This window comes from Myotis daubentonii, chromosome 5, assembly GCF_963259705.1.
Source record: "Myotis daubentonii chromosome 5, mMyoDau2.1, whole genome shotgun sequence".
Taxonomy (NCBI): Eukaryota; Metazoa; Chordata; class Mammalia; order Chiroptera; family Vespertilionidae; genus Myotis; species Myotis daubentonii.
Window position 1 is genome coordinate 87,071,372 of NC_081844.1, and position 22,507 is coordinate 87,093,878.

A 22,507-nucleotide genomic window follows, 5' to 3' on the forward strand; every position below is an offset into this window, starting at 1 on the left:
CAATCCCAGCATGTGAGCACCTATTCTTTGCAGGCACTGGGGATACAGCATGAACAAGTCCCAGTGCCTGACCTCAGACAGAGTAGTGGGAGGAAAAGGCATGTGGACAGAAAATTACAAACACAATTTGATAGCGTGCTTGCAACACTACAGTTCTTATCTCTTTATCATGTATCTGTAAGGCTATTCTTACCGACCAAGTTCTCATCACCTAATTCTTCTCATTTACAACCATCTATTTTGTTGTAAATGTTACATTCAAGACACTCCAAACACACACCATAGCATAATTATAGCTTTAAACATAAAAAACCTCTTACAAGACCTGGCCGGTTTGGCTCAGTGGATAGAGCATCGGCCTGTGGACCGAAGGGTCCCAGATTCAATTCCAGTCAAGGGCACATGCCTGGGTCGCAGGCTCAATCCCCACTAGGGGGTGTGCAGGAGATGGCTGATCCATGATTCTCTCTCATCGATAATGTTTCTGTCTCCCTCCCTCTCCCTTCCTCTCTGAAATCAATAAAAGTATTTTTTTTTAAAATAGTATGTCTATCATTAAAAAAACTCTTACAAGATATACTTTCCAAGGACATTAATCACCCTAAAAATGTTTTGCCTGCATGCTTGTACTAAAGTCTAGACTCCTTTAATTCTCTGTTCAGTATTTCTTATTCCTTCAACATTCAAATTTCCTCATAGAAACCATAGTTGGTGTGGTTTTTATCCTTTGCTACTTATGATAAATCAAATACAAGAAGTGGTACTGTCCCACTGGCTCGGGAAAGGTCTGCTTTGTAGGACATTTTTATTCCACCACTGCCAGAGATGAGATTTACTTCACATTCCCTCCTCCTAGATAACCTCACTGCCCTCCACATTTTGAAATACTGATCATTCTTGTCTTGGCACCTCCAAGTGAGTCCCCTAAGGAAGGTCATTCTGTAGCCCAAACAGCACAGGCCATATTTCAACTGCAGTCAGAGGAAGGACAGTTCAATTCCCCAAGCATTTACTCGGTGTTCACTGAGTGCCAGGCGTTAGACACTGTGCTCTGGGGACGCAGCTGGGGGAAGACACAAGCAGGGAGCATCCTGTTTTGGGTTTTGGGGTTTTGTTTTTGCCCCTCTCTGGGGCACTTACAGCTCATTCATTCAGTAGGCCCATCCATGCGCCAACTTCTCCACTGGGAACAAAGTGATGAGTCACTGTTCCTACCATCACAGACCCAGCAGACTAGTGGAAGAAACAGACACATAAATGGTAAGTTATGACAAGGAACCAAAAGAGAAAATTTGATTCATTCTGGAAGGGTATGGAGGCTGAAACTGCAATAGGAAATCGCATGGTCTTTCTGAACTCAGTATATCCAAATTAAACATGAATTCAGCATGGTCTTTCCCTAGTGTTTTCCATCTCATGAAATTGTACAATTTATTCACACATTCATCTATTCATGCATGCATTCATTCAAGAAATATTTTCCCCTCTAGTCAGTGCTTCTCAGTGGTTAGAGTGCTGAGCCACGCACCAAAGGGTCACAGGTTCAATTTCCGGTCAAGGACATGTGCCTGTCTGGGTTGCAAGTTTGATCTCTGGCCCTGGTCAGGGCATATGCAGGAGGCAACCAATCAATGTCTGTCTCTCACATCAATGTTTCTCTCTCTCCCCCTCCCTCCCATCACCTTCTACTCTCTCTAAAAATCAATAGAAAAAATATCCTCTGGTGAGGATAAGCAAAAAAACAAAACAAGGAAGTATTTATTGGATGACTCCTAAAGGGAGGCCACTGTATTAGGTGCTGGAGACACGGAAATGAACAAAACAGACCCAGGCCCTGCACACATAAAGTTTATGTTCTGATGGGGTAGATAAGCATTAAAAAAATACTAACCACTAAATATGTAATTGCAAAGTGTAATAAGGACAGAAAAGTTAAGAAAAGATATAATGCAATAAATTGATTTAGATTTAGTTTCATTTAAATTACCCAGGGGCATAGGTCAGAAGGTCAAAGAGATCAGCAGGTGACTATTAGGTTTAGATTGATGAACAGGTATGGATGTGGAAAGAAGTCCCTGATATGGTATTAAGTAAAAAATCAATGTGTCCTACATTTGTATAAAGTGCAAAAAGAGGCAGAATGACTAGGCATGCTAGGAGTCAGAAGAGTGGTTACCTCTTGTTAGGTGATAGGAAGGGTACAAAGGAACCTTCTAGATACTGGTCATGTTTATAACTCTTGATCTGGATGGGGTTCCGTGGATATAGTTAATGTAAAAACTCATCAAGCTTTATATATAAAATTTATGTACTTTATTATATTAATTTGTGTATGTTTTTGGAACAGATTTTAAGAATTAATATGCTTTTTAAAATACATTTTTATTGACTTCAGAGAGTAAGGAAGAGAGACAGAGAGATGGAAACATCAATAATGAGAGAGAATCATTGATCGGCTGCCTCCCGCATGCCCCTACTGAGAATCAAGCCCATAACCTGAGCATGTGCCCGACACGGAATCAAACCATGACCTCCGGATTCACAGGTCGACGTTCAACCACTGAGCCACACAGGCTAGCCTAAAATTAGTATGTTTATATGTATATGTATATATGTGTTCTCTTCATAGAAAATAATCTGGGGGAAAAAGGTGTGAACTAAGGTGCTAACAGTGATCATACCTATATTGTGATAGAATTTTTTTCTTTGTTTTGCTTATCTGTATTTTAAGATGTTTCTACATATAACCTTTTATAATAAAAAAGTCTACATATAAACTTTTATACTAAGAAAAATTTGAGTTAAAAGTCACTTTACATTTGATACATTGAATACTGATAGGTTCTGAAAAGTCTTCAAAATAGGAATGAAATTCATTCTTCCTTGTGCTAAGATCGCCTGTCTTCCTAAGGCTTTCATCTTGATTTCCTCATCAGATTAATTTAAACAAAAAGGCCAGATTCTGCTGGTGATTAAAAATTAGAAACATTTCTAAGTTTTCCTATTGGAGTCCACTGATCCTCCAAAGTATTTGTATGTCTCTTGTGTCTTGGTGATTCAAGACCGGCCCTTTATGGAAAAAGATCATCTAGCAGGAAAATTTTGTAAACAAATCATGAAAGAACTCCATGCCTTGTACCTCACACCATCTGGGGCTCCAAACTGATGTCCACTCAGAGCTTTCACCACCTGAAAACAGAACACTGACCATGAGACTTTTTGTCTTTCAGGATGATATCATCACTGTGATCAGCCGAGTGGATGAGAACTGGGCAGAAGGAAAGTTAGGAGACAAAATCGGCATCTTCCCAATCTTGTTTGTTGAGGTATGTGAGCATGAAGTCTACATCTGATTAAGCTTACCAGAAAGATGCATGTCACACAGTGATTCCTGAGAGCAATTTCCATTTGATCTGAGGCTTATTCAGAACTAACTAAAGTCTCTAGGAAAAGATGCCAGATGATAAGATCCAGTTCTGGCAAGAGTATGGGTCAATGGGCCTTTTTATTCTGCTGATAGGAATGTAAATTGGTGTCATCTCTCATATTCAAACTCTAACTCATATCAAGAATGTTAAAAATGTACATCTCCTTTGAATCAGCAATTTCACATCAGAGAGTTTATGATAAGATAATATTAAAATAAGTATGCAGAGATATGTGTATAAACTGTGCACGTGTTCACCATAGTATTGTGTATAATAGTAAAAAAAACAGAAATAATCTAAAAACATAATAATCTAAAAAGAAACAATTAGAATTTTGTTTTTAAAAATAATGGTGATGAAAATATATACTTATTAAAAATAATATTAGAGAAGCATATTCAGTATCATGGAGTATTTGGAATTATGGGAAAATGTTTATGATTTATTGTCAAGTAAAATAAAGTTTAATGGAATAGAGTTCTGGAGATCAATTTCACAACCATTACTTACACTATTGAACTGTACACTTAGAAATGGTTCATATGATAAATTTGATGTGATGTTTCCTGCCAATAAAAAGAAACAAATTGAACTATATAAAACTAGCTTTACAAATATATGTGTATATATTAATGGATAAAGAACTAAAAGGAAATGTATCAAAATATCACCAAATGGTGAGACTCTAGACGATTTCAATTTTTTTCTGCTGGCTTGTATTTTGTAAATCTTCTGAAATGAGCACATATTTCTTCTTTGTTTTTTTAAAGAGGAAAGAACACATGCTAGGATATTTACCTAATATAACTTGGAGTCTCTAACCTCTGTAACCTTCAGCCTCACCTGAGCTTGAAGCAGGTCATTGCAAATTTAAAGGAGAAGATTCAGTAATTAACTGCATTTATTACAGCTTACCAGGCATAAAGCAGTAAAAGTGCCCTGGCCGGTATTGCTTAGTGGTTAGAATGTCGGCCCTTGTACCCAAGGGTTGCAGGTTTGATCCCTAACCCCAATCGGGGTGAGTGTGGGAGGCAACCAATTGATGTGTCTCTCTCACATCAATGTTTCTCTCTCTCTCTCTCTCTCTTCCCCCCTCCCCTTTCTCCCTTCTCTTTTCTCTTCTAAAAGATGAATGGAAAAAAAGATCCTCTGGTGAGGATTAACCAAAAATAAAATAAAATAATAAAATAAAATAAAGCAGTAAAAGTCAGTAGTGGGGAGCTATGAAAGAAGTAAAAGGCATGCTCCCTGACCTCTAGGAGAGTGGGGTAAAGACAGTACAGAGGCATAACTGGAGAGAAGGAACCAATTCTTTCATCCGTAAGAGTCAAAGCGGATTCTGAGGTAAATGGAGTGTCCAGAATACTGCACAGGTCTCAGGGTTCTCTGTATCCCCTCTACTGTATCAGTGTGGAAGGGATGAAAAGTGGAAAGGAGGGATGGAAGAAGGGTCCAGAGAGGCTGGTCTTTTATCTCTAATAAATTCTCATCCCCAGTGCTTTTTCTCCTGCTGAGGCCCCGACCAGGTACACCCAACCCACCCAATTCTCTCTACTTGTTCCAATTTCACTCATTTTACAAGACTCAGCTAGACACCCACTTTCTCCATAAAATTTCAGCAACTAGTTGAACACTCATTTATCTCTTCTCTGAATACCTGATGGGTATATTGCTTGTACTTCACAGGCCAGCCTAACACAGAACAAGTACTCCATTAAAAAAATTGCATAACAAGTGAGTGAACGGGGAAGTATTCAGGAGGTTGTCAGAGTAACCAGGAAAAAAACTAGAGAACAAACCTTTCAGGATGACTCCATCCTAATATTCAATCATTCAACTAATTTTTCACTGAGTGCCTGCTATATCAGGTCCTGTGCAAAGTTCTAAAGATACAAGACAGACATGGGTCCCTACTTTCAGAACGTAAAATCAGACATTAATCAAGCAGTTATAAGTGTGATGAATGACACAAGAATAATGTAGAGGGAACTTTGTGGGGAGGGAGAATATGATGTGCAACTTACCTGGGTTGGGTTCAGCAAATGCCTCCTAAGCCAAGATCTGACAGATGAAGAGGAGTTATGTAGGTAAGCATGGAGGGAAGAGGGTTCTAGGGAATGGAAGTAACATGTGCAAAAGTCCTACAGGATGAGGAAGTGTGTTATGTCCAATGGACCGAAAGAATACTAGAGCTGGAGCTCAGAGAGTGTCCAAAAAATGAAGCCAGGGAAATAAATGGAAGACAGGTTCAAAGAGCTTTGTAAACCATTAATGACGATGGGCTATGATCATAAACAGCTCCAAAATTTCAGCGGCTTAACAAAGAAAAAGTTCTTTCTCACCCACATTATATGCTCTGCTCACATGAGTCACGCAGGAACCCAGACTAATAAGGCTGGGCCGTCTTGTAGTGGCACCATCTGGAACACATGGACTCCCTAGTTTTCGTGGCAGCGGAAGAGTGAGGAAGAGTGAGTTATATATCAGCAATGCCCCAGCTTTAGAAGTGACCCTTGTCACTCCCACTCATAGCCCACTGTCCTGAACCAGTCACATAGCCCTACCTGTCTTCAAGCCAGCTCCAAGTATAAGGGAGCACATAGAATATTTGATGAGTACTGTTGTCTCTGCCATATCATTGAAGTCTGAGCTTGATCCAGAAGTCAAGAGAAGCTATTGAAAAATTTTAAGTGGGGCAATGATTCCACAAGACTTGGGTTTCTTAAAGACTGCTCTGGCCCGGCCAGTGTGACTCAGTGGTTGAACATCAACCTATGAACCAGGAGGTCACGGTTTGATTCCCGGTCAGGGCACATACCTGGGTTGTAGGCTTAATCCCCATTGGGGGTCATGCGGGAGGCAGCCGATCAATGATTCTCTCTGATCATTGATGTTTCTTTCTCTTCCTCTCTTTTCCTCTCTGAAATCAATATATATTTTAAGACTGCCTTGGCTGCAGTGGTAAGAATCATTTGAAGAGGGAGGGAGAGGGGAAACAGAAAGAGCAGTTAGGAGCTACTGCATGGCTCAGTTAGAAGGTGACTATGGCTCTGACCAATAGATTGGAACCAGTGGTAGATTCAAGGACCTTTTTGAAGGTAGATCCACAGGACTAGGAGGTTGACAGAAGTAGGGAGTAGGGAGAGGAAGCGGTTAAGGATCATGCCCCCTTTCTGATTTGTGTGCCTAGGTTGGTGGTGGAGCCATTTGCTTGGTCAAGCAGCGTTTGCTGAAGAGGAACAATCATGTTGATTGGGAGACAGTGGTTGAGATTCTAAGGACAGAGATGAGCTACAACTAACGTCTAGCTGTACACACAGGCAGGCTGAAATTTTTGCAGATGAGAGCTCACATCATCCCCTGCATTATCTCAAGAAGCTTCTTCATAGCTGGGGCATGTGGGAGAGGCACCAATGATCAGATATTACCCACTTCTGATACCCTTCCCCCGCCCCCCAAAAAAACTTCTACATTTAATGATTATTCATTTGGATACTCTCCCCCCACTTCACCTCTGAAATTGGTGATTATAAGAATCCTCAAGATTGTCATTAAGCTAGCCATTGCTTCCTTTGTTCTCCTAATTGCTAGGAGGGGAAAAAGATAATCAAGTGGCTGCTCTACTCTGGGAACCTGGTTTTCAAAAATGGCTGGAACCCTACACTGAGCTTTCTAAAGCAGCCCTTAGATTCTGACTTCCGTCGTTTCATTAAGACTAGCACTTGCTGAGGACTCTTTAAATAAGTTCTGCATTTCCAGTGCCATGCAAAACAGTTGGAAGGAAGGAAAGCTTTCTTATGAGAGTGATATGGGATGTGTGTGTGTTTTGTTCTTGTTTTTTGCATAAACAGGATTGTTCTTGTTAATGTAGCATTGGATTTATTGAATTGCACCTGGATAAAAAGGTGGCAAAGCAAACACTCAGCTCACACCCATTCTTGTCAGAACTTCTCCAACAGGGCCTGCCTGGGTTATGTGAATCTTGCTCAGCTCAATGAACCTCACGGATGTTGTTTCAAATGAGTGGATGCAAACTTAGGAGATGTGCAATCCTTCCCCAACTGAGCCATTAGTCACATTGGCAGAGAACAAGGCAAACCAAGAGTCACAGAGGCCCTTTCTCAGTGTCAGTGTCGCTGATGGTATTGCTCACCTGCGGACAGAACAATTAGGTGGAAGCAGGAAAACATTAACTGCATTGTAGCTGTTAATGACCCTGAAGAAGTTTACTCATTCAACTTGAAGAGTGTATATTGTCCTCTTTCTGGATGAACAATGGAGGGATAGGTGCTCTGGGGACTGGAAGGGCATTGTCCCTAATCCAGAAGGCTGTCAGAACTTGCCTAAACAGTTTCAGTAAATTCCTAAATGGTCTCCCTCCTTCTAGTCTGGAATAATACCTTTTTATGTATTTATTTTTATTTACGTACAATAAAATTTACTCTTTTTGGTGTCCAATTCTACATGTTTAGGTAAATGTATTCAGAATAACCACACCATCATCAAGATGTAGATAGCTCCAACGCTCCCCAAAATATGAGGTGATGCTGCCCCTTTGTAGTCAGCTCCTTCCCTGATTCCCACCCCCTGGCAAACACTGATCTGTTTTCTGTTCCTATAGTTTTCCTTTTTTCCAGAACGTCATGGAAATGGAATCAAACAGAATGTGGCCTTTTGAGTCTGGCTTCTTTCACTTAGCACAATGCATTTGAGATTCATCCATGGTGTTGCATGTAGCAAGTAGTTCACCCCTTTTCATTATTGAATCATATTCCATTGTACGGATGTGCCAGAGTTTGTTTATTTATCCACCAGTTGAAAGGCACTGTAGCTGTTTCCCTTCCTTTGTTGGCAACTGTGATTAAATCTGCTATAAACATTTGCATATCATTTTTAGAGTGAGCATAAGTTTTCATTTCTCTCGGGTAATTATCTAGGAGTGGGATTGCTGGGTTGGATGCTAAGTATGTGTTTGACTTTGTAAGAAACTCTCAAAGTATAGCAGGAACTTCCAAAAGCATAAATCAGATCATGTCACTCCTTTACCTAAATTATTTCAAAGGCTTCCTTACACTTAAAACAAACATGAAGCTTCCCAGGCCCTTTGAGATCCAGCCCCTGCCTGTCCCTGTGGTCTCCTCCACCACCTGCTTCTCACTTGCTCTGTTCCAGCCCTCTCTCTTTCTTCCTTGTCTTACTCTCAAACAGGCTGAACTTGCCACCACCCTCCCACCACACCTCCCTCTTCCTCCTCCCTCCCCCCCCACCCCCCCCCACCCCCCCACCCACCCACCCCCCCCACCCCCCCCCCACCCCCCGCCACCTCTTTAAGACTTTTCCACTAATTTATAATCCCTCTGCCTGGCCTGTTCCTACCCAGGCTTCACGTGGCTGGTTCCTTCTTGCCATCTGTGTCTCAGCTTAAATGTCCCCTTCTCAGCAGGTTTTCCTGGATCCCCCAATCTAAAGGAGCCACCTCCCCCAGTCACTATCACAGCAGAACATTATTACTATCAGACATTTTCTCATTTGCTTGTTTTATGCTGGCTTTGCCATTTATAAGTCACCCCTTCTGGGCCTCAGCTTTCTTATCTTTAAAGTGGACAACATAACGCTTCCTCCCCTACTTGATTATTTTTTTCACAATATTACAAGCTTCTTGAGACATAAACTACATCTGCTTTAAACTTTTCTCTCTTGATTATTTTAATCACCTGAGAAGCTCTTAAGTGGGAATATTCCCTTTTACTTAGTTAAATTTCTAAATTATAATGAGACGGACTAGATGTAGTTTCAGAGGGCAACTGGCGACAGTCATAATGACGCATATTTAAGTACTTGTTCTGTAAAGTTTTGTTCACACAGACCCCTGTTTTGTCAGCATATTTCAGGTTTCTGGAGGAAATGAATTCATGTGGGCCCTTGGTGGGCAGGGTATTCAAAATATAATGCAGTCAGTGGTTGTGCTAGAACTAGTTGGTACTAGACTGCAAGAGCTGGTTGTTACATTTTCAGGAATTTTGCTAGCCAGTTGTTGAACCATTGGTAGATATTTACACCACAGAAATCGGTAGACTCTATAAATCAGGAATGGCGAGTGAGGTGGTGGCATCTGAACTGGCTTCAGACTCGCCTGGGTAAGACTTAGTTGGTCATATTAGACCAGGAAGACTAACTTCTCACCAAACCTTTTGTCTCCTCAGCCAAACCTCACCGCGAGACACCTGCTAGAGAAGAACAAAGGCCACCACCCGTCTCGCACAAAAAGCCTGTCCCTGGTGTCCTCCTCCAGAGGCAAAGCCACCAACACGCCCAGCCTCCGGAGGGGCCCTGGGTCCAGGAGGAAGGGGCCCGGGCAGCTCTCCATCACGACAGCCTTGAACACCCTCAACAGGATGGTCCATTCTCCCTCGGGGCGCCATATGGTGGAGATCAGCACCCCAGTGCTTATCAGCTCTAGCAACCCCTCTGTGATCAGCCAGCACGTGGAGAAAGCAGATGTTCTTCCCAGTTCTTTGGGACAGGTAGGAAACAGACCCCCGGGATAAGGGCACCTTGGAGTTGGTCAAGTGATCCACACCATGTCACAAGCAAAGCTGGATGTTTAGTACCTGCTAAGCACTCATAATGCGTAATAACGAGTGTATTGTGTGTCAGAGTTGTGACCTCATCTCGTCCTTGAAACAGCCTGTGAATTAGGCATGATTAGGGTTCTCCCCACTTTACAGGTGAGAAGACCGAGGCTTAGAGGAGTTTAACGATTTGTCAAATTCTCACAGATGCTTTGCTTTCCCATGCTAAGAGCCTTGACATGGTCCCTTTCCCCTAGAGAACTTCCCTTCAAGGAGATAATGGCACCCATTTTTCAGAGGGGGTCCTGGCGTCACAATTTGAAATTTACTGGCCCGTCCTCCAGCAAGATACTGGGCATCATGTGGAGAAGAAGAAAAAGAATTTATGAGTTATTGGGTGTCTGGAGGGCTGGCTACATACTTTGCAGGGCCCAGTGAAAAATGCTAATGCAGCTCCCTTGCTCAGAAGTGATTAAGAATTTCAAGATGGCAACAGCAGAGTATGAAACAAGTGGAGGGCCCTTCTGAGCACTGAGCCTTGTGTGACTACACATGTTCCACACCCCTGAAGACAGGCCTGGGTGTTTTCATATGGAGCATCTAATGCGATACTGTATGGAAAGTGCTTAGCACAATGCCGGGCACATACTAAGCACCCAATAAGCACTGGCTCTTAATACTGTTCTTAATAAGCCTGGTCACTGAGTTGCCAGCTGAAGGGAAAGAAACCAGGGCAACTGTGGCACTCCAGAGCAGAAGTACTTCTAACAGCGTGTGGCTCTTTGGGCTGAAGGGTACTTTAGCACATGAAGGACTGGAGGTATGAGGCAGCGTAATTAAGAACTGCATGCTGGCTATTCTGCTGAAAACATTCTTTGGAACCATGCAGGTGGCAACTTGAGAGGACAAACCTCAACTTGCATGATGCATTTTTTTAAAGCTGTAAATCTTGTTTTTAAACATGAATCTCTACCTTGGGATTAAATGGCTTAATTGGACTCTAATCCCTTTTTAACAAGACAGGGAGGAGGAGAAAGTCAAGGACTCCTGAAAGACCTGTGTACTGGTCTAAAAGGAAAACAATCACCTTCTATAACACTTCACATTTTACACCACTGTCTGGATTGCCAAGAGGCTGGCTGTCCCTGTACTTTTGTCCACCACCTGCCGCGCGTGCACACACACACACACACACACACACACACACACTTCTCTCCATATACACTCTCCTCCAACTTAAAAAATCACACTTATAAGGCTCCCATTCCACACACATTGTTACAAGTACGTACACACTTTGTGCCCAAAGTTCTTCTCCCTCCAATACACACACACACACACACACACACACACACACACACACACACACAAATGGGGACCTACTGACTCACAATTAAGCCAAAGAGTGACAAATTTTTCTGGAACTATTCTTTATATATAGACAGATATATAAAGTACAGCCCACAGTCAGTGGATTAAGCTAGCTGATTCAGCTGTAAACTGGCTTCTCAAAAGATTTAGCCAAATCACTTTCCATTTTAATTCTTCTTCCTGCTCATTTACCTCATCTACAGAGAAGCTGGACAGGAGAAGAGAATCCTAATGGAATTCAAAACAAGTATTTCTTCCTAGTTTTCACAAACAGTGAGAGTTCCAAAGTGTGGCATATGCATATACTATTCCCAGGGAACCACTGCACGGTATTAATAGTCGGGGGGAGGGAGGTTCGATTCAGAAGGCTGTGGATTATAATTATTTCTACATTTTTGCCCAGGTGTTATCATGAACAAATGTTTGTGGAATAAATATTTGCTGTTCCTCCAGGAATTTATTTTTGATGCATTTGCCTGTCACAATCCTCTGCATGCCCCAAAGCCCTGTATGCCCACCATTTCTTCACAGCAGCTCTGCCTTCCCCTCCCCTGCAGAATTAATCTCGCTCCCCTGTGGTCAGAGTGCATGGCTCACACTCTTGTTCTTTGTACTATAAATACCGTGTATAATCTTACCACCTTGCTCACTAGATTGAAAACTTAAGGGCAAGGATGGTGTTTTATTCATTTACGTTGCTGTTGACTTTCCAAAGCCCCAGTAAAGGTTTCCAATAACATATTTTGCCTCAAGAATCAAAAATCAAAGCAGCAGCCTATGACTTACTTAAACACTTACCAATCCCTTCCCCCTCTCATAATTATCCAGAAAACAAGAGCTAAGACAGAGAGGAAAAGGCAGGTTGCAGAAGTCAGGGTAAGGAATGGAATTCCCTGCCCCTCCTCTGTCCCATTCCAGGAGGCTAATGACAAGTCCCAGCATCTCCCCTGGGCTCCTGGGAGGAAGAGCTGGCATGCACGTTGGGGAATTCTGGGGTCTATAAAGCTGACTCCTTTCGATCCTGTATTTGAAATATTGTGAATAAAGTGATTTCTTTATTCACTTTATTCGAGTTCAAGGAACCTGAACCATTAAGTCCAGATCCTGTCCCAGGGTGTCCCTTTGTCTTCATCTTTCAGAGGAATCTCCCAACCCAACTTTACAGTACTCAGGAGCGCCATGAGAGGTGGTTTCTACTTAGTATTAAGATAATTTTTCCCCTTGAACACTCTCAGTCTAATTTATGGCTAAGATGGTTTAGCTAATCCTCCTTCTAAGGTAATTTGCAGAAATAAATTTATACCAAGAAGTGGAATTATTAGATCATATGGTAACTCTATAGTTAACTGTTTCAGGAACTGCCAACTAGTTTCCAAAGTGATTGCACCATGTTGCATTCCTATCAACAGTGTGTGAGGGTTCTAGTTTCTCCACATCTTCACTAACATTTACTACCTGTCCTTTCTATTATAGGCATCCTAATGGTTATGAAGTGGTATCCATGTGGTTTTGATTTTCATTTCCTTGATGGCAGTGACGTTGAGGAGCTATTCCTGTGTTTATTGCACATGTGTTCTTTGGAGAACTGTCTATTAATATCCTTTGCCCATTTCTTAGTTGGGTCAGTTACCTTCTTCTTCTTGAGTCGTAAGTGTTCTTTATATATTCTAGCTGCAAATCACTAATCAGGTAAATAATGTGAAAATTTTCTCAGTCTGTGAATCGCCTTTTCACTTCCTTGGTGGTATCCTTTGAAGCCCAACATGTTTTAACTATGATGATGTCCACTTTACCTACTCTTTCCTTTGTTGCTGTGTTTTCCATGTAAGAGTTTTATAGTTCTAACACATTTAGTTGTATGATGCAGTTGGAGTTAATTTTTGCATATGTCATGAGGTAGGGGGTCCAAATACCTTCATTTATTGTAAAAGAATGCCTCTCATTTTGCGTTAAAATTGTTTCAGATTCAGGTGTTGTCAGCCTTCTCCATCCATTATAAGCCTCCCCATCAGCATTTCACCTAATGATTTGAGGTTTTATTCATGAACATATTTCATTTGAGATTGAAAATGGTGACATTCTAAATCTATCATTCTTCCTGCAATTCTTCTATGAGATTGACTACTACTTTTTGAGAGCTGGTTATGTGCAAGATACTATCCTGTGAGTTTTACCTAAATTATTTCATAATGATCTCAAAGCCTGCACAAAATAGGCCCCCATCACATACTGGGTAACCAAAGTTCATGCCTCAACCACTATATTCTCATTCTCTCTCTTTCTCTCTCATTCTCTCTCTTGTTTGCTCCTGGGCGTTCTCAGAGCTCAAAGACAGGACTCATTTCTCACCACCTTCTCGCCTGGCATGTTTGACATCACTGAACTGCTACCCATTTTTCCACTGGCCACTGCCAGCTGGGCTAATCTTTCCCTGCCTGTCTGTGCCAGTCTCCTTGTTTACATCCTTATCACTGCCCTCAGGCTGGCCTTGGCGTCCTGGCCCGTTTGGCCATGTGTTCACTCTCCCGCCCCTCCTGAGGTCTGGTTCCCACACCTGGGCTACGGCCAGGAGAAAAGGCTGGGGTTTGTCCAGCCTGGAGAAGAAAGGGCTTCAGGGTTCATGCGGGGATGGGCAATGGCTTTATTTTTCCAAACTTGGGTTTATATACTGGTTTTGTGTTCTGGTGTCCGGAAGAGAAAGGGGACATAAATCATAACATGGAGGATTTCATGAGGTGCAAGGAGAAATCTCTCCTAGCACATAGATTCTTAGAAACCAAATACTGAAAGTGCTGAAGGAGCCTATAGGATACTCTTCTTGTTGGGTTTTGCTTTGCGTTTTACTTTCCCCTGGAGAGAAAGGCAGCTTAGTATAAATGAAAAGGCTCTGAGTCAGGCAAAGCTTCTTGCCATGGTTTTGCCACCTAATTACTGACATTGAGGTCGGTGTCCTCATCTGCCACATGAGTAGGCCCTTCCATGCAGGGCCTCTGCAAGGGTTAGCACTGACTCAGGAAGCTGTAGCCATCGTTCTGACCTCCTTCCCTCCAAGAAGAGCCTTTGGAGTATTTCATCCTTAGTGTGATTGAAGGGAGTCCCTGACTTAGGTCAGGGAATGAGCCAAGCATCTTCCAAAATCTAGATGACCCTTCCTATCTGAATCCCCTAAGGCAGTGGTCGGCAAACTGCGGCTCTCGAGCCACATGCGGCTCTTTGGCCCCTTGAGTATGGCTCTTCCACAAAATACCACGTGCGGGAGCGCACGTACAGTGCAACTGAAACTTTGTGGCCCATGTGCAGAAGTCGGTATTTTGTGGAAGAGCCACACTCAAGGGGCCAAAGAGCCGCATGTGGCTCGCGAGCCGCAGTTTGCCGACCACTGTCCTAAGGTGTATTTTTCACAACTACCAGCAGATAGGGAGGTGATCTTGTCTCATTTTACATGGAAAAAAACTGACACGAAAAGCTATTTCCATAACAGACTCAAGGTCTTCCCCCCCAAAACAAATGAACTAGTTGCAATTTCAGGTAGAACTAAATGTCCCTATGTCAGGTAATGCCTCATCCTGGAGCCACGTAATCCCAGTCGCAATAGCCATTATTAGCACAAGACAGGAGCCATCACCACCTGAGGTTCCACCAAGTCGCAGGTTAGGCCTAGAGAACCTGATCTGCCTCCCACCCGCTAAGTGCATTGTGCCTCTCCAGGCCCCTGTTGCCCGGTTTTCCAGGTGGAAGGATAAACTGAGCTGGCAGGGTATCCTGTTGCTAAATTCGTTAACAGCACACTCTGAAGATAGAGAACAGCAGGAAGAGCCGTTCCTATTATTTAGTTCATGCTGGTCATTGTAGTGATGCCTCCTTCTGCTCAAGCACACATTCCCGCCAGGGACCTGTTTCCTTTCTGTCTACTGCCAAGCTCCCTCAGCCCCAGCAGGTGTCGGAGTTCTCTGAGGCAGAGAGCTTTTCAGCAGTTTCTCAGCACAGGCCGTATAGTGAGAATATATGAGATTTGGGGTCGGCCAACTCTGAGATGGAACTCTCCCCCTGCCTCTTGCTGAGCAGTAAGTATCCCATTGGGCAAGTTACATAATCTTTCTGGGCCTCAGTTTTCCATCTGTAAAATGGAGCTGATGATGATAATTTCTTTAACTTCATAAGAGTGCTATGAAGATCAAACAAAGCAAAGCTCGTACATGAGGTCATAGCCAGGGTTTGGCAGTGGTAAATAGTCAATAGCCGTTCACTCTGTCATTAATGTTGGGTCAAGTCAGGAAGCTGTAACTATCCCCGAGTCCCACCGCCGCGGGGCTGGCATGTGCAGACCGGCCTTGCTGGGAATGACATTCACCCGCCCCTCACTTCAGAAGGATGACCCGTGGGAGCCTGCCTTTCAGTGCAGGGCTCCCAAAAGCCCCTTCACTTCCTTGACAGGCAGTGAATTCTGGAAGGAAGAAAGGAGGGAGGCTTTTAGCTTGTACCTGGGGGCCCTGGGGCACCGGCTCTTACTCAGCTCAGACCTGAGCTGTAATCCCCAGGGGAACCCATGGGAGAGAAGCCGAGAATGAGTGCAGGAGAAAGGACTTTGGACAGAGGAGGAGGCAGAGCCCTCTGTCCACCATTTTCTGTACGCGCCTTTCGGCTTTTTCTGTGAGCCCATCCTCACCGGGACTGGCGGGTGGGTCCTGGCTGCTCCAGCCCCTCAGGGAAGCAGCCAGCAAAGGGCTGCTGGGTGTCCCCGTGCACCAGGCACAGGTGAGACAGTGGACAAGACACACATGCTCCCTCCGCTCATGGACCGTCCAGGCCAGCAGGGAAGACTAATATTGAACTTGTTATAAATACTTGAGGAGGGGATTTTGAGTATCCAAAGAGCTATGAGGTTTAAGGACGGGGAATGGAGTCTGTGGAGGAGGGCCCACCCCCTCTGGGAGGTCAGGGCAGCCTGTCTGGAGGAAGTGGTCTTCAGAGGGAGACCTGAAGGATAACAGAAATCAGCCAGGTGACGAAGGAGGTGATGTGAGGCCCTGCATGCACCTCTCCTCAGCCCCAGTTCCCTTTGTTCCAAAGTCACACCAGAGAACGCCAGTTCTCCTGGTGCCTGTGACGCCTGCTGTGCCCGCTGCCCAGCCCTGCCCAAGCCCCTGGGGTCCTCTGGGGCACAGCCTTTCTGATTTCTGGTGACCGAAGCAGATTCGGTAATTAGCCCTGCTGTTCAGCATGCTTCCTTGATTCAGCATTTCTCCAAAGAGAGGTTAAGCTTTACATCATCGTTTTGCCCAATTAATCCTGGCAGGTGAGCTGCTCCAGAGACTCAGCCCTGCCCGGGTGAGAGAGGGAGCAGCCCAGCCTGAACCTCAAACACTTTAGCTCCGACTCTATAGCTCTGGGAGCCAGAAGCAGGGGTAATTGATATTCAAGGCCACTGAGGCCTGCAAAGCTCTCTCTCATAGAATTCAGCAAGAAGGAAAAAACAAGAGAAGCAAAATAAACGAGGAGGGCAAGCAAAGAGGTGTGTACAGGGCCGCAGTTGGGGACAGGGAGGACAGTGTAGAGAAACACGGGGGCACGGACATTCCTTACTGGCACAGGGAACATGGCCCGTGGCTCAACCTGGCAAGGCCTCAGTTTCCTCATCTTAAAATGGGGCCCTGCATCTGGACAGGCCCAGAATCCAAGAGGCAATGATTCTCTATCATCCTCACTGGGGTTTTACTGGGCTAGGGATGTGCCTGGGTTTATTCAGCAAATGAACTACTGGGCCATACGCCTTCTTAGGGCACGAGCTGAACATCAGGTCTTCTCCACAGGCTTTCTCCGTGGGGGCTTCTACAGAGGGCACAAAACGGGCATGTTCTTAACAGATTGTTCCCGTGGAAAAGCAAGATACGGGCCCCTATCACAACCCTTTGTTAATGCTTCAGGAATTTTATTTTGGGTGAGTAACAATGTTCTCCAAGAAGAAAAGGAAAGAGAAGTTTTTAAGGAAATGGACCAGTTTTTTTCATAGGAAAAGAATGTTTATCGTAGATCAAAGCACAGACCTCAGGAGATACAATATCCAGCCTTCTCCTTCTCTTCCCCTCCAAACAATCAAGCCCTGGTGGAAAATTGCACAATGAGATGCATAATAAAACCTGCTCACATATGCAAAGAATATTGCAAACACCGGTATGTCTGTTTCCAGACACTTCAGCTAGGGAAGGCATGCTTTCTCACGGCCAGGACGGGGGGGCAGCTCTGAGGACACAGAGGGCAGAGTCAGAAACTCGAACAAAGCATTCCCACCCCTTGGGCTCAGCTGGAAAGGCCCCACTGAGCTCTTGCGCTTTACCTGCTGCCTTGGCCTTGACCGCTGCCTTCCTGGGCATGTTCACAAGCAAAAGGCACCTACCATGTGTCCATCTTCCATTCATTCAACAAAGATTTACTGAGTCCCTACCAATATTTACTAGCTGACCCTTTAAGGATAGAGTACCTGGAGCTCCCTGGTCCCTCCAGGGTTAATCCCAGCTGAGCCTGACAGGGAGGAATGTTTAGTAACAGTTAGCTGAATGTGTGAGTGAAGAAGCGAGAAAACCCCAGTGAATGTAGGTGTAAGTGTACATGCATCAATAAACATAAACTAGAGGCTGAATAACGTATGAATTAATAAGTGATTAAAAGGTTTGATGAAAGAAAGAAGACATAAATGAGTATGAATGAGGGAATTCTTATAAGGTTGAGGAATAAAGAAATAAGTATGTATGTGATCGACAGGGTGGGGTCTTTACAAATGTCACATAACAGGGATAAAGCGTGTCACTGCCACGCTCTGCTAACCTCATCATTTTGCCTTGCTTGCTCCTGCCCTGCCAGCCATGGGGATTTTGAGCTTAATCAGTGCCCTCCCTTGCTGAGGGTGTGCCCATGCATTAGTGCTTTAGCATCTGGAGCTTCTGTCAGAAGAACAAAAACACCTGTGCCCTGGGCTGGATGCCAGGCAGCCCTGCCTCCAAGACTGGCCTCCCATATATGGAAAAAGCATGCCTTCGGCTGATGTCTTCAGCCCCATGCTGCCCCTGCACTATAGGTGCATAGGACCTATTTCTAAAGCTGAGTGCCCCAAAAGGCATCTTTCCAGGTGCAAGGGATGGAGAACAGGTCGGGTTTGGATGAAGTTCATGGCCAAGGTCATCCTAGCCAAAATCAACAACATCCTATCTACGGCAGGTCACTCCAGCTACTCTGTTTCCCTTGTAGTGCATATCTGACCCGTCTGTTTCCTTGCTTTCTGTTTTGTGTGTGATTGTTGTTTTGCCTGCTCACTAGGATATAAGCTCCACGAGGACAGAGCCAGGCACATGGAAATCTCAATAAATATTTGCTAAAAATGAGTGAAACATAGTCTGGAAAACAAGTCTTGTAAACCAACCGCTTGAACTAGCTACCAAGACATGATTGACTCCCCCAACGGTGGGCCTGACCTGACTCAGCCGGCAAACCCCATATTTCCCCTTCTGGGAGCTCAGAGGATTGAATGAGGCTATCCTCAAGGTCCTTCCCAGCTCTCTCGTTCTAGGGTTCTAAAGCCAAGGGAAGGGACTTCGAGATTTTCAAGATTCATATAGTGAACCTGAACCCGAGTCCCTGGGTATTTCATGGAGACAGCCATTTAATCTGGCCTGTGTCAGGGTGAAGTGACGCTGGGCATGGTGACATTTCTGTTCTAACGGCCACCTGAGCATCATGTGTGACTATGCAAATGCTGCCATACCGCTCCCTCGGGCTTGGCCAAACCTCTGCTCAGAGCCAAAGCCCACCCTGCTGCCTACGCCTTAGGAAAGCCCTAAAAGTGTTCCATAAAACCCCATGATGGAAATGACTCGGAAGAAAGTCCCTTCTCAGACGTCTCTGCAGGGTTCCCAGAAACCAGGCCAGCTCCTCCTGACTAAGTCCAGCACATGAGCTAGAAAGGCCTGTCTGAGGTGTCCAGCCCTCAGGGACTCCTACAAATCCCATCCAACTCTGTCTGCACCTCCGCTTCTTAGTTCAGGAAATAACTGTCAGCCCCCCTCTCTCCACCATAACAAGCTGCTTTCCAAGGATGTAGGTCCTGTGGTCTCTATCAGAGATGGGTAGAACATGGGCATTTCTAGAGGTTCAGAGCCTGCTCATCTTTGGGGCGCTCCTGTCTGGAAAATGTGAGGGAAGGACCCCAGTGTAGGATGGATGGCAGGTTTCTCACACCATCTGCACTGTCGCAGTGAGCAGTGGCCTTTGTCACCAATCCCCAGGACCTCGCCAGGTGCCAGGACCTAGCAGATGTGCAACAAGCATCTTCTCTGAATAAATGCCAGTAGGAGACCCACAGCAGACTTAACAGGAACTTTGCTTGTTTAAATGTTATGGCCTTTAATGAAGCCCGGTGAGAGGATTTAATTATCATTGTAGCCAAGCAGTTACTTCTTCAAGTGGACTGTTATGGTGAGGAGGACAAGGGTTGTAATTAAGGTTTTGGTGTTGCAAAAACCACTAATAAGCCTCACCCCTTCAGATTCTGCTTTGGTGCTAAAATCCTGCCTTGAAGGCAGCAGGCCTTTGGGCTCAGGAAAGCATGAGATAGAAAACAGAACAGAGGGTGACAGCGCTGAGGACACTCTACCCACCAACCCAAGGACCCGGCTGAGGAAGCAGGATTTTGTCATTGTGGTTTGAGGTAAAGTTGCATTTTCAGCCTTTTTCCCAAAAAGCCAGTTCAGAGCCCAACTATGTAGAGTGCCAGCCCTCACCCTTCACTGGAAGCTTCAGGGTGCGTGAAAATATCCCAGTCCAGTGTCAGGAAAGAGATTCCTGAATGCATGTCCCCCACACATAGGGTCAACCACCCATCACAGGCCCTACCCAAAGGGAATCTGCATCTTCTCCTCACCCATCTGCCTTGTATGTCTCCCACCTCATAGCAGTAACAATGGTGACTGTTTATTGGTACTTCATGGAGCCAGACAGCGTGCAAAGTACTTTGCATGCATGTTCGGATTGAATTCTCACAAGAATCCTATGAGGTAGCTACTATTGCTACCCCCTTTTATAGATGAGGACACGAAAGCTCAGAGGAATTAAGTCTGAAACTCACACAGCCAGTAGGTTTCAGTGTCAAAACTCAAACCCAGTTCAGACGGCCCCAAAGTCCATTCTCTTAGCAATGGCTGCATAGAGTCTCAAGGAGGTACAGAAATCCACCTGATCAGTGAGGGTCCCCAGGGGGTTCTCAAAGGACTTGAACTGACAGTATGGGGACCCACGCCAGCTAGGGTTTTCCAAGCCTCTACGCCAGTGATGGCGAACCTATGACACGCGTGTCAGAGGTGACACGCAAACTCATTTTTTTGGTTGATTTTTCTTTGTTAAATGGCATTTAAATATATAAAATAAATATCAAAAATATAAGTCTTTGTTTTACTATGGTTGCAAATATCAAAAAATTTCTATATGGCACCAGAGTTAAGTTAGGGTTTTTCAAATGCTGACACACCAAGCTCAAAAGGTTCGCCATCACTGCTCTACACAGATGTTCCAAGCACCACCTTTTCTCCCCGACAGAGGTCAAGAGGCAAATAAATAAATCAGGAATCTATCTTCAGCAAACAGCGTTTATGAAAAAAACATTTTATATCTGGTAAATAGCTCTTGACAACCTTTCAGAATAGTATTATACCATTAAAGAAACTGAATCAGTAATTTAAGATCTCCCCTTACAGAAAACCACACAGAAAGATCCAGACAGTTACACAAGTGAGTTTTTTCACATTTTCAGGAAGAGGATACTGTCACTCTTTACAAACGCTTCCAAAGAATGCGGAAAAAAGAAAACATTCCCCAATTTATTCATGAGGCTAAGGTATTATTAATATCAAAACCAGGAAAACAACAACATAAGAAAATTTTGAGTTCTACCTCACTCGTAAAACAGCTGCAAAAACCTTCTGTGTCTATTGGCAAACCAAACCCAGGAATATATGTAAATAAAATAAATTAAGTTGGGGTTTTCTCAAGAAAAGTTGATTTAATATTATAAAATTGATTGGTGTAATTTATTATATTAATAGATTAAAGGAGAAAAAAACAAGTGATCTTTTCGATGGATATAGAAAAAATGATAAAATTCTATAGCCATTCATTATATTTCTTAAAATCTTAGCAAACTAGAAATAAAAGGGAACTTCCTTAGCGTAATAAATGAAATCTATATAAAATCGACAGCAAACATCATACTTAATGATGAAATGTTGAAGTCATTCCCTTTAAGATTAACAAAAAGAACAGAATGCCTGTGTGTTTCTGCCCAACACTGTCCCTCCCGGAGTGCCTGGCCAGTACTATGGAGCAGGCAAAATAAATAAAAGGTCAAGTATTTGAAAGAAAGAAACATAGCTGCCATTATTTGCAGATGATATTATTCTCTCAATAAGGAACTCAAAAGAACTAGAAAAATGTATTAGGAATAACTATGAACGTAGCATGGTTACTAGACATAAATCAATACAGGAAGTGAATCCTATAAAATAAAGAGCTAATATGCTAATTTGACCTGAAGGCAGAATGAATTTCCAGAACAACCAGTAGGTGGACAGTGAGGCAGCCAAGGCTGTAAAGGCCTACTCTTGCACGAATTTTGTGCATCGGGCCTCTAGTTGTATAATAATTAGGAAAATGTTGTTTTGAAATACCATTTTCTACAGCAACTAAATTTTTTAAGTACCTTAAAATAAATTCAGCAAAAGACATGTAAGTCTTTTATGAAGAACATTTGCAAAGCCTTGTTTAATGACATTTTTAAAAGACCTAAAATACATGAAGAATTATGTCATGCTCTTGGGTTGGAAGACTTACTATTTTAAAGACATTGATTCTCCCCAGATTTATCTATAAAATCAAATACCAGTGGGTTGTTTGTTTGTAAGTCAAAAGGTGCTTCAAAATTTTAAATGGAAGAACAAAAAGCCAACCGCCGAGATATTTCTAAAAAAGAAGATTATGGAATTTGGCTGGGGTGAGGAGTGGGATCTACCCCATCAGATATCAGGTTTTATTTATAAAGCTATAGTATTAAGAGGGCATGGATTTAGCATATGGATTCTATTAAACCAACAGAAC

At 43.6% G+C, this 22,507-nt stretch overlaps 1 protein-coding gene across 9 annotated transcripts in view; it reads left to right on the forward strand.

Annotated features, from left to right (window-relative positions):
* The window catches only part of SH3RF2 (SH3 domain containing ring finger 2), a 110,628-nt gene that overhangs the window by 49,582 nt on the left and 38,539 nt on the right, over positions 1 to 22,507 (forward strand). For 7 of the 9 annotated variants that reach the window (XM_059698765.1, XM_059698768.1, XM_059698770.1 and 4 more), the window contains 2 exons: positions 3,231 to 3,326; positions 9,632 to 9,952. In XM_059698765.1, the coding sequence (XP_059554748.1) occupies positions 3,231 to 3,326; positions 9,632 to 9,952 (417 nt within the window). The remainder of the gene's footprint in view (positions 1 to 3,230; positions 3,327 to 9,631; positions 9,953 to 22,507) is intronic. The other 2 variants (XM_059698769.1, XM_059698773.1) reach the window with 1 other exon arrangement.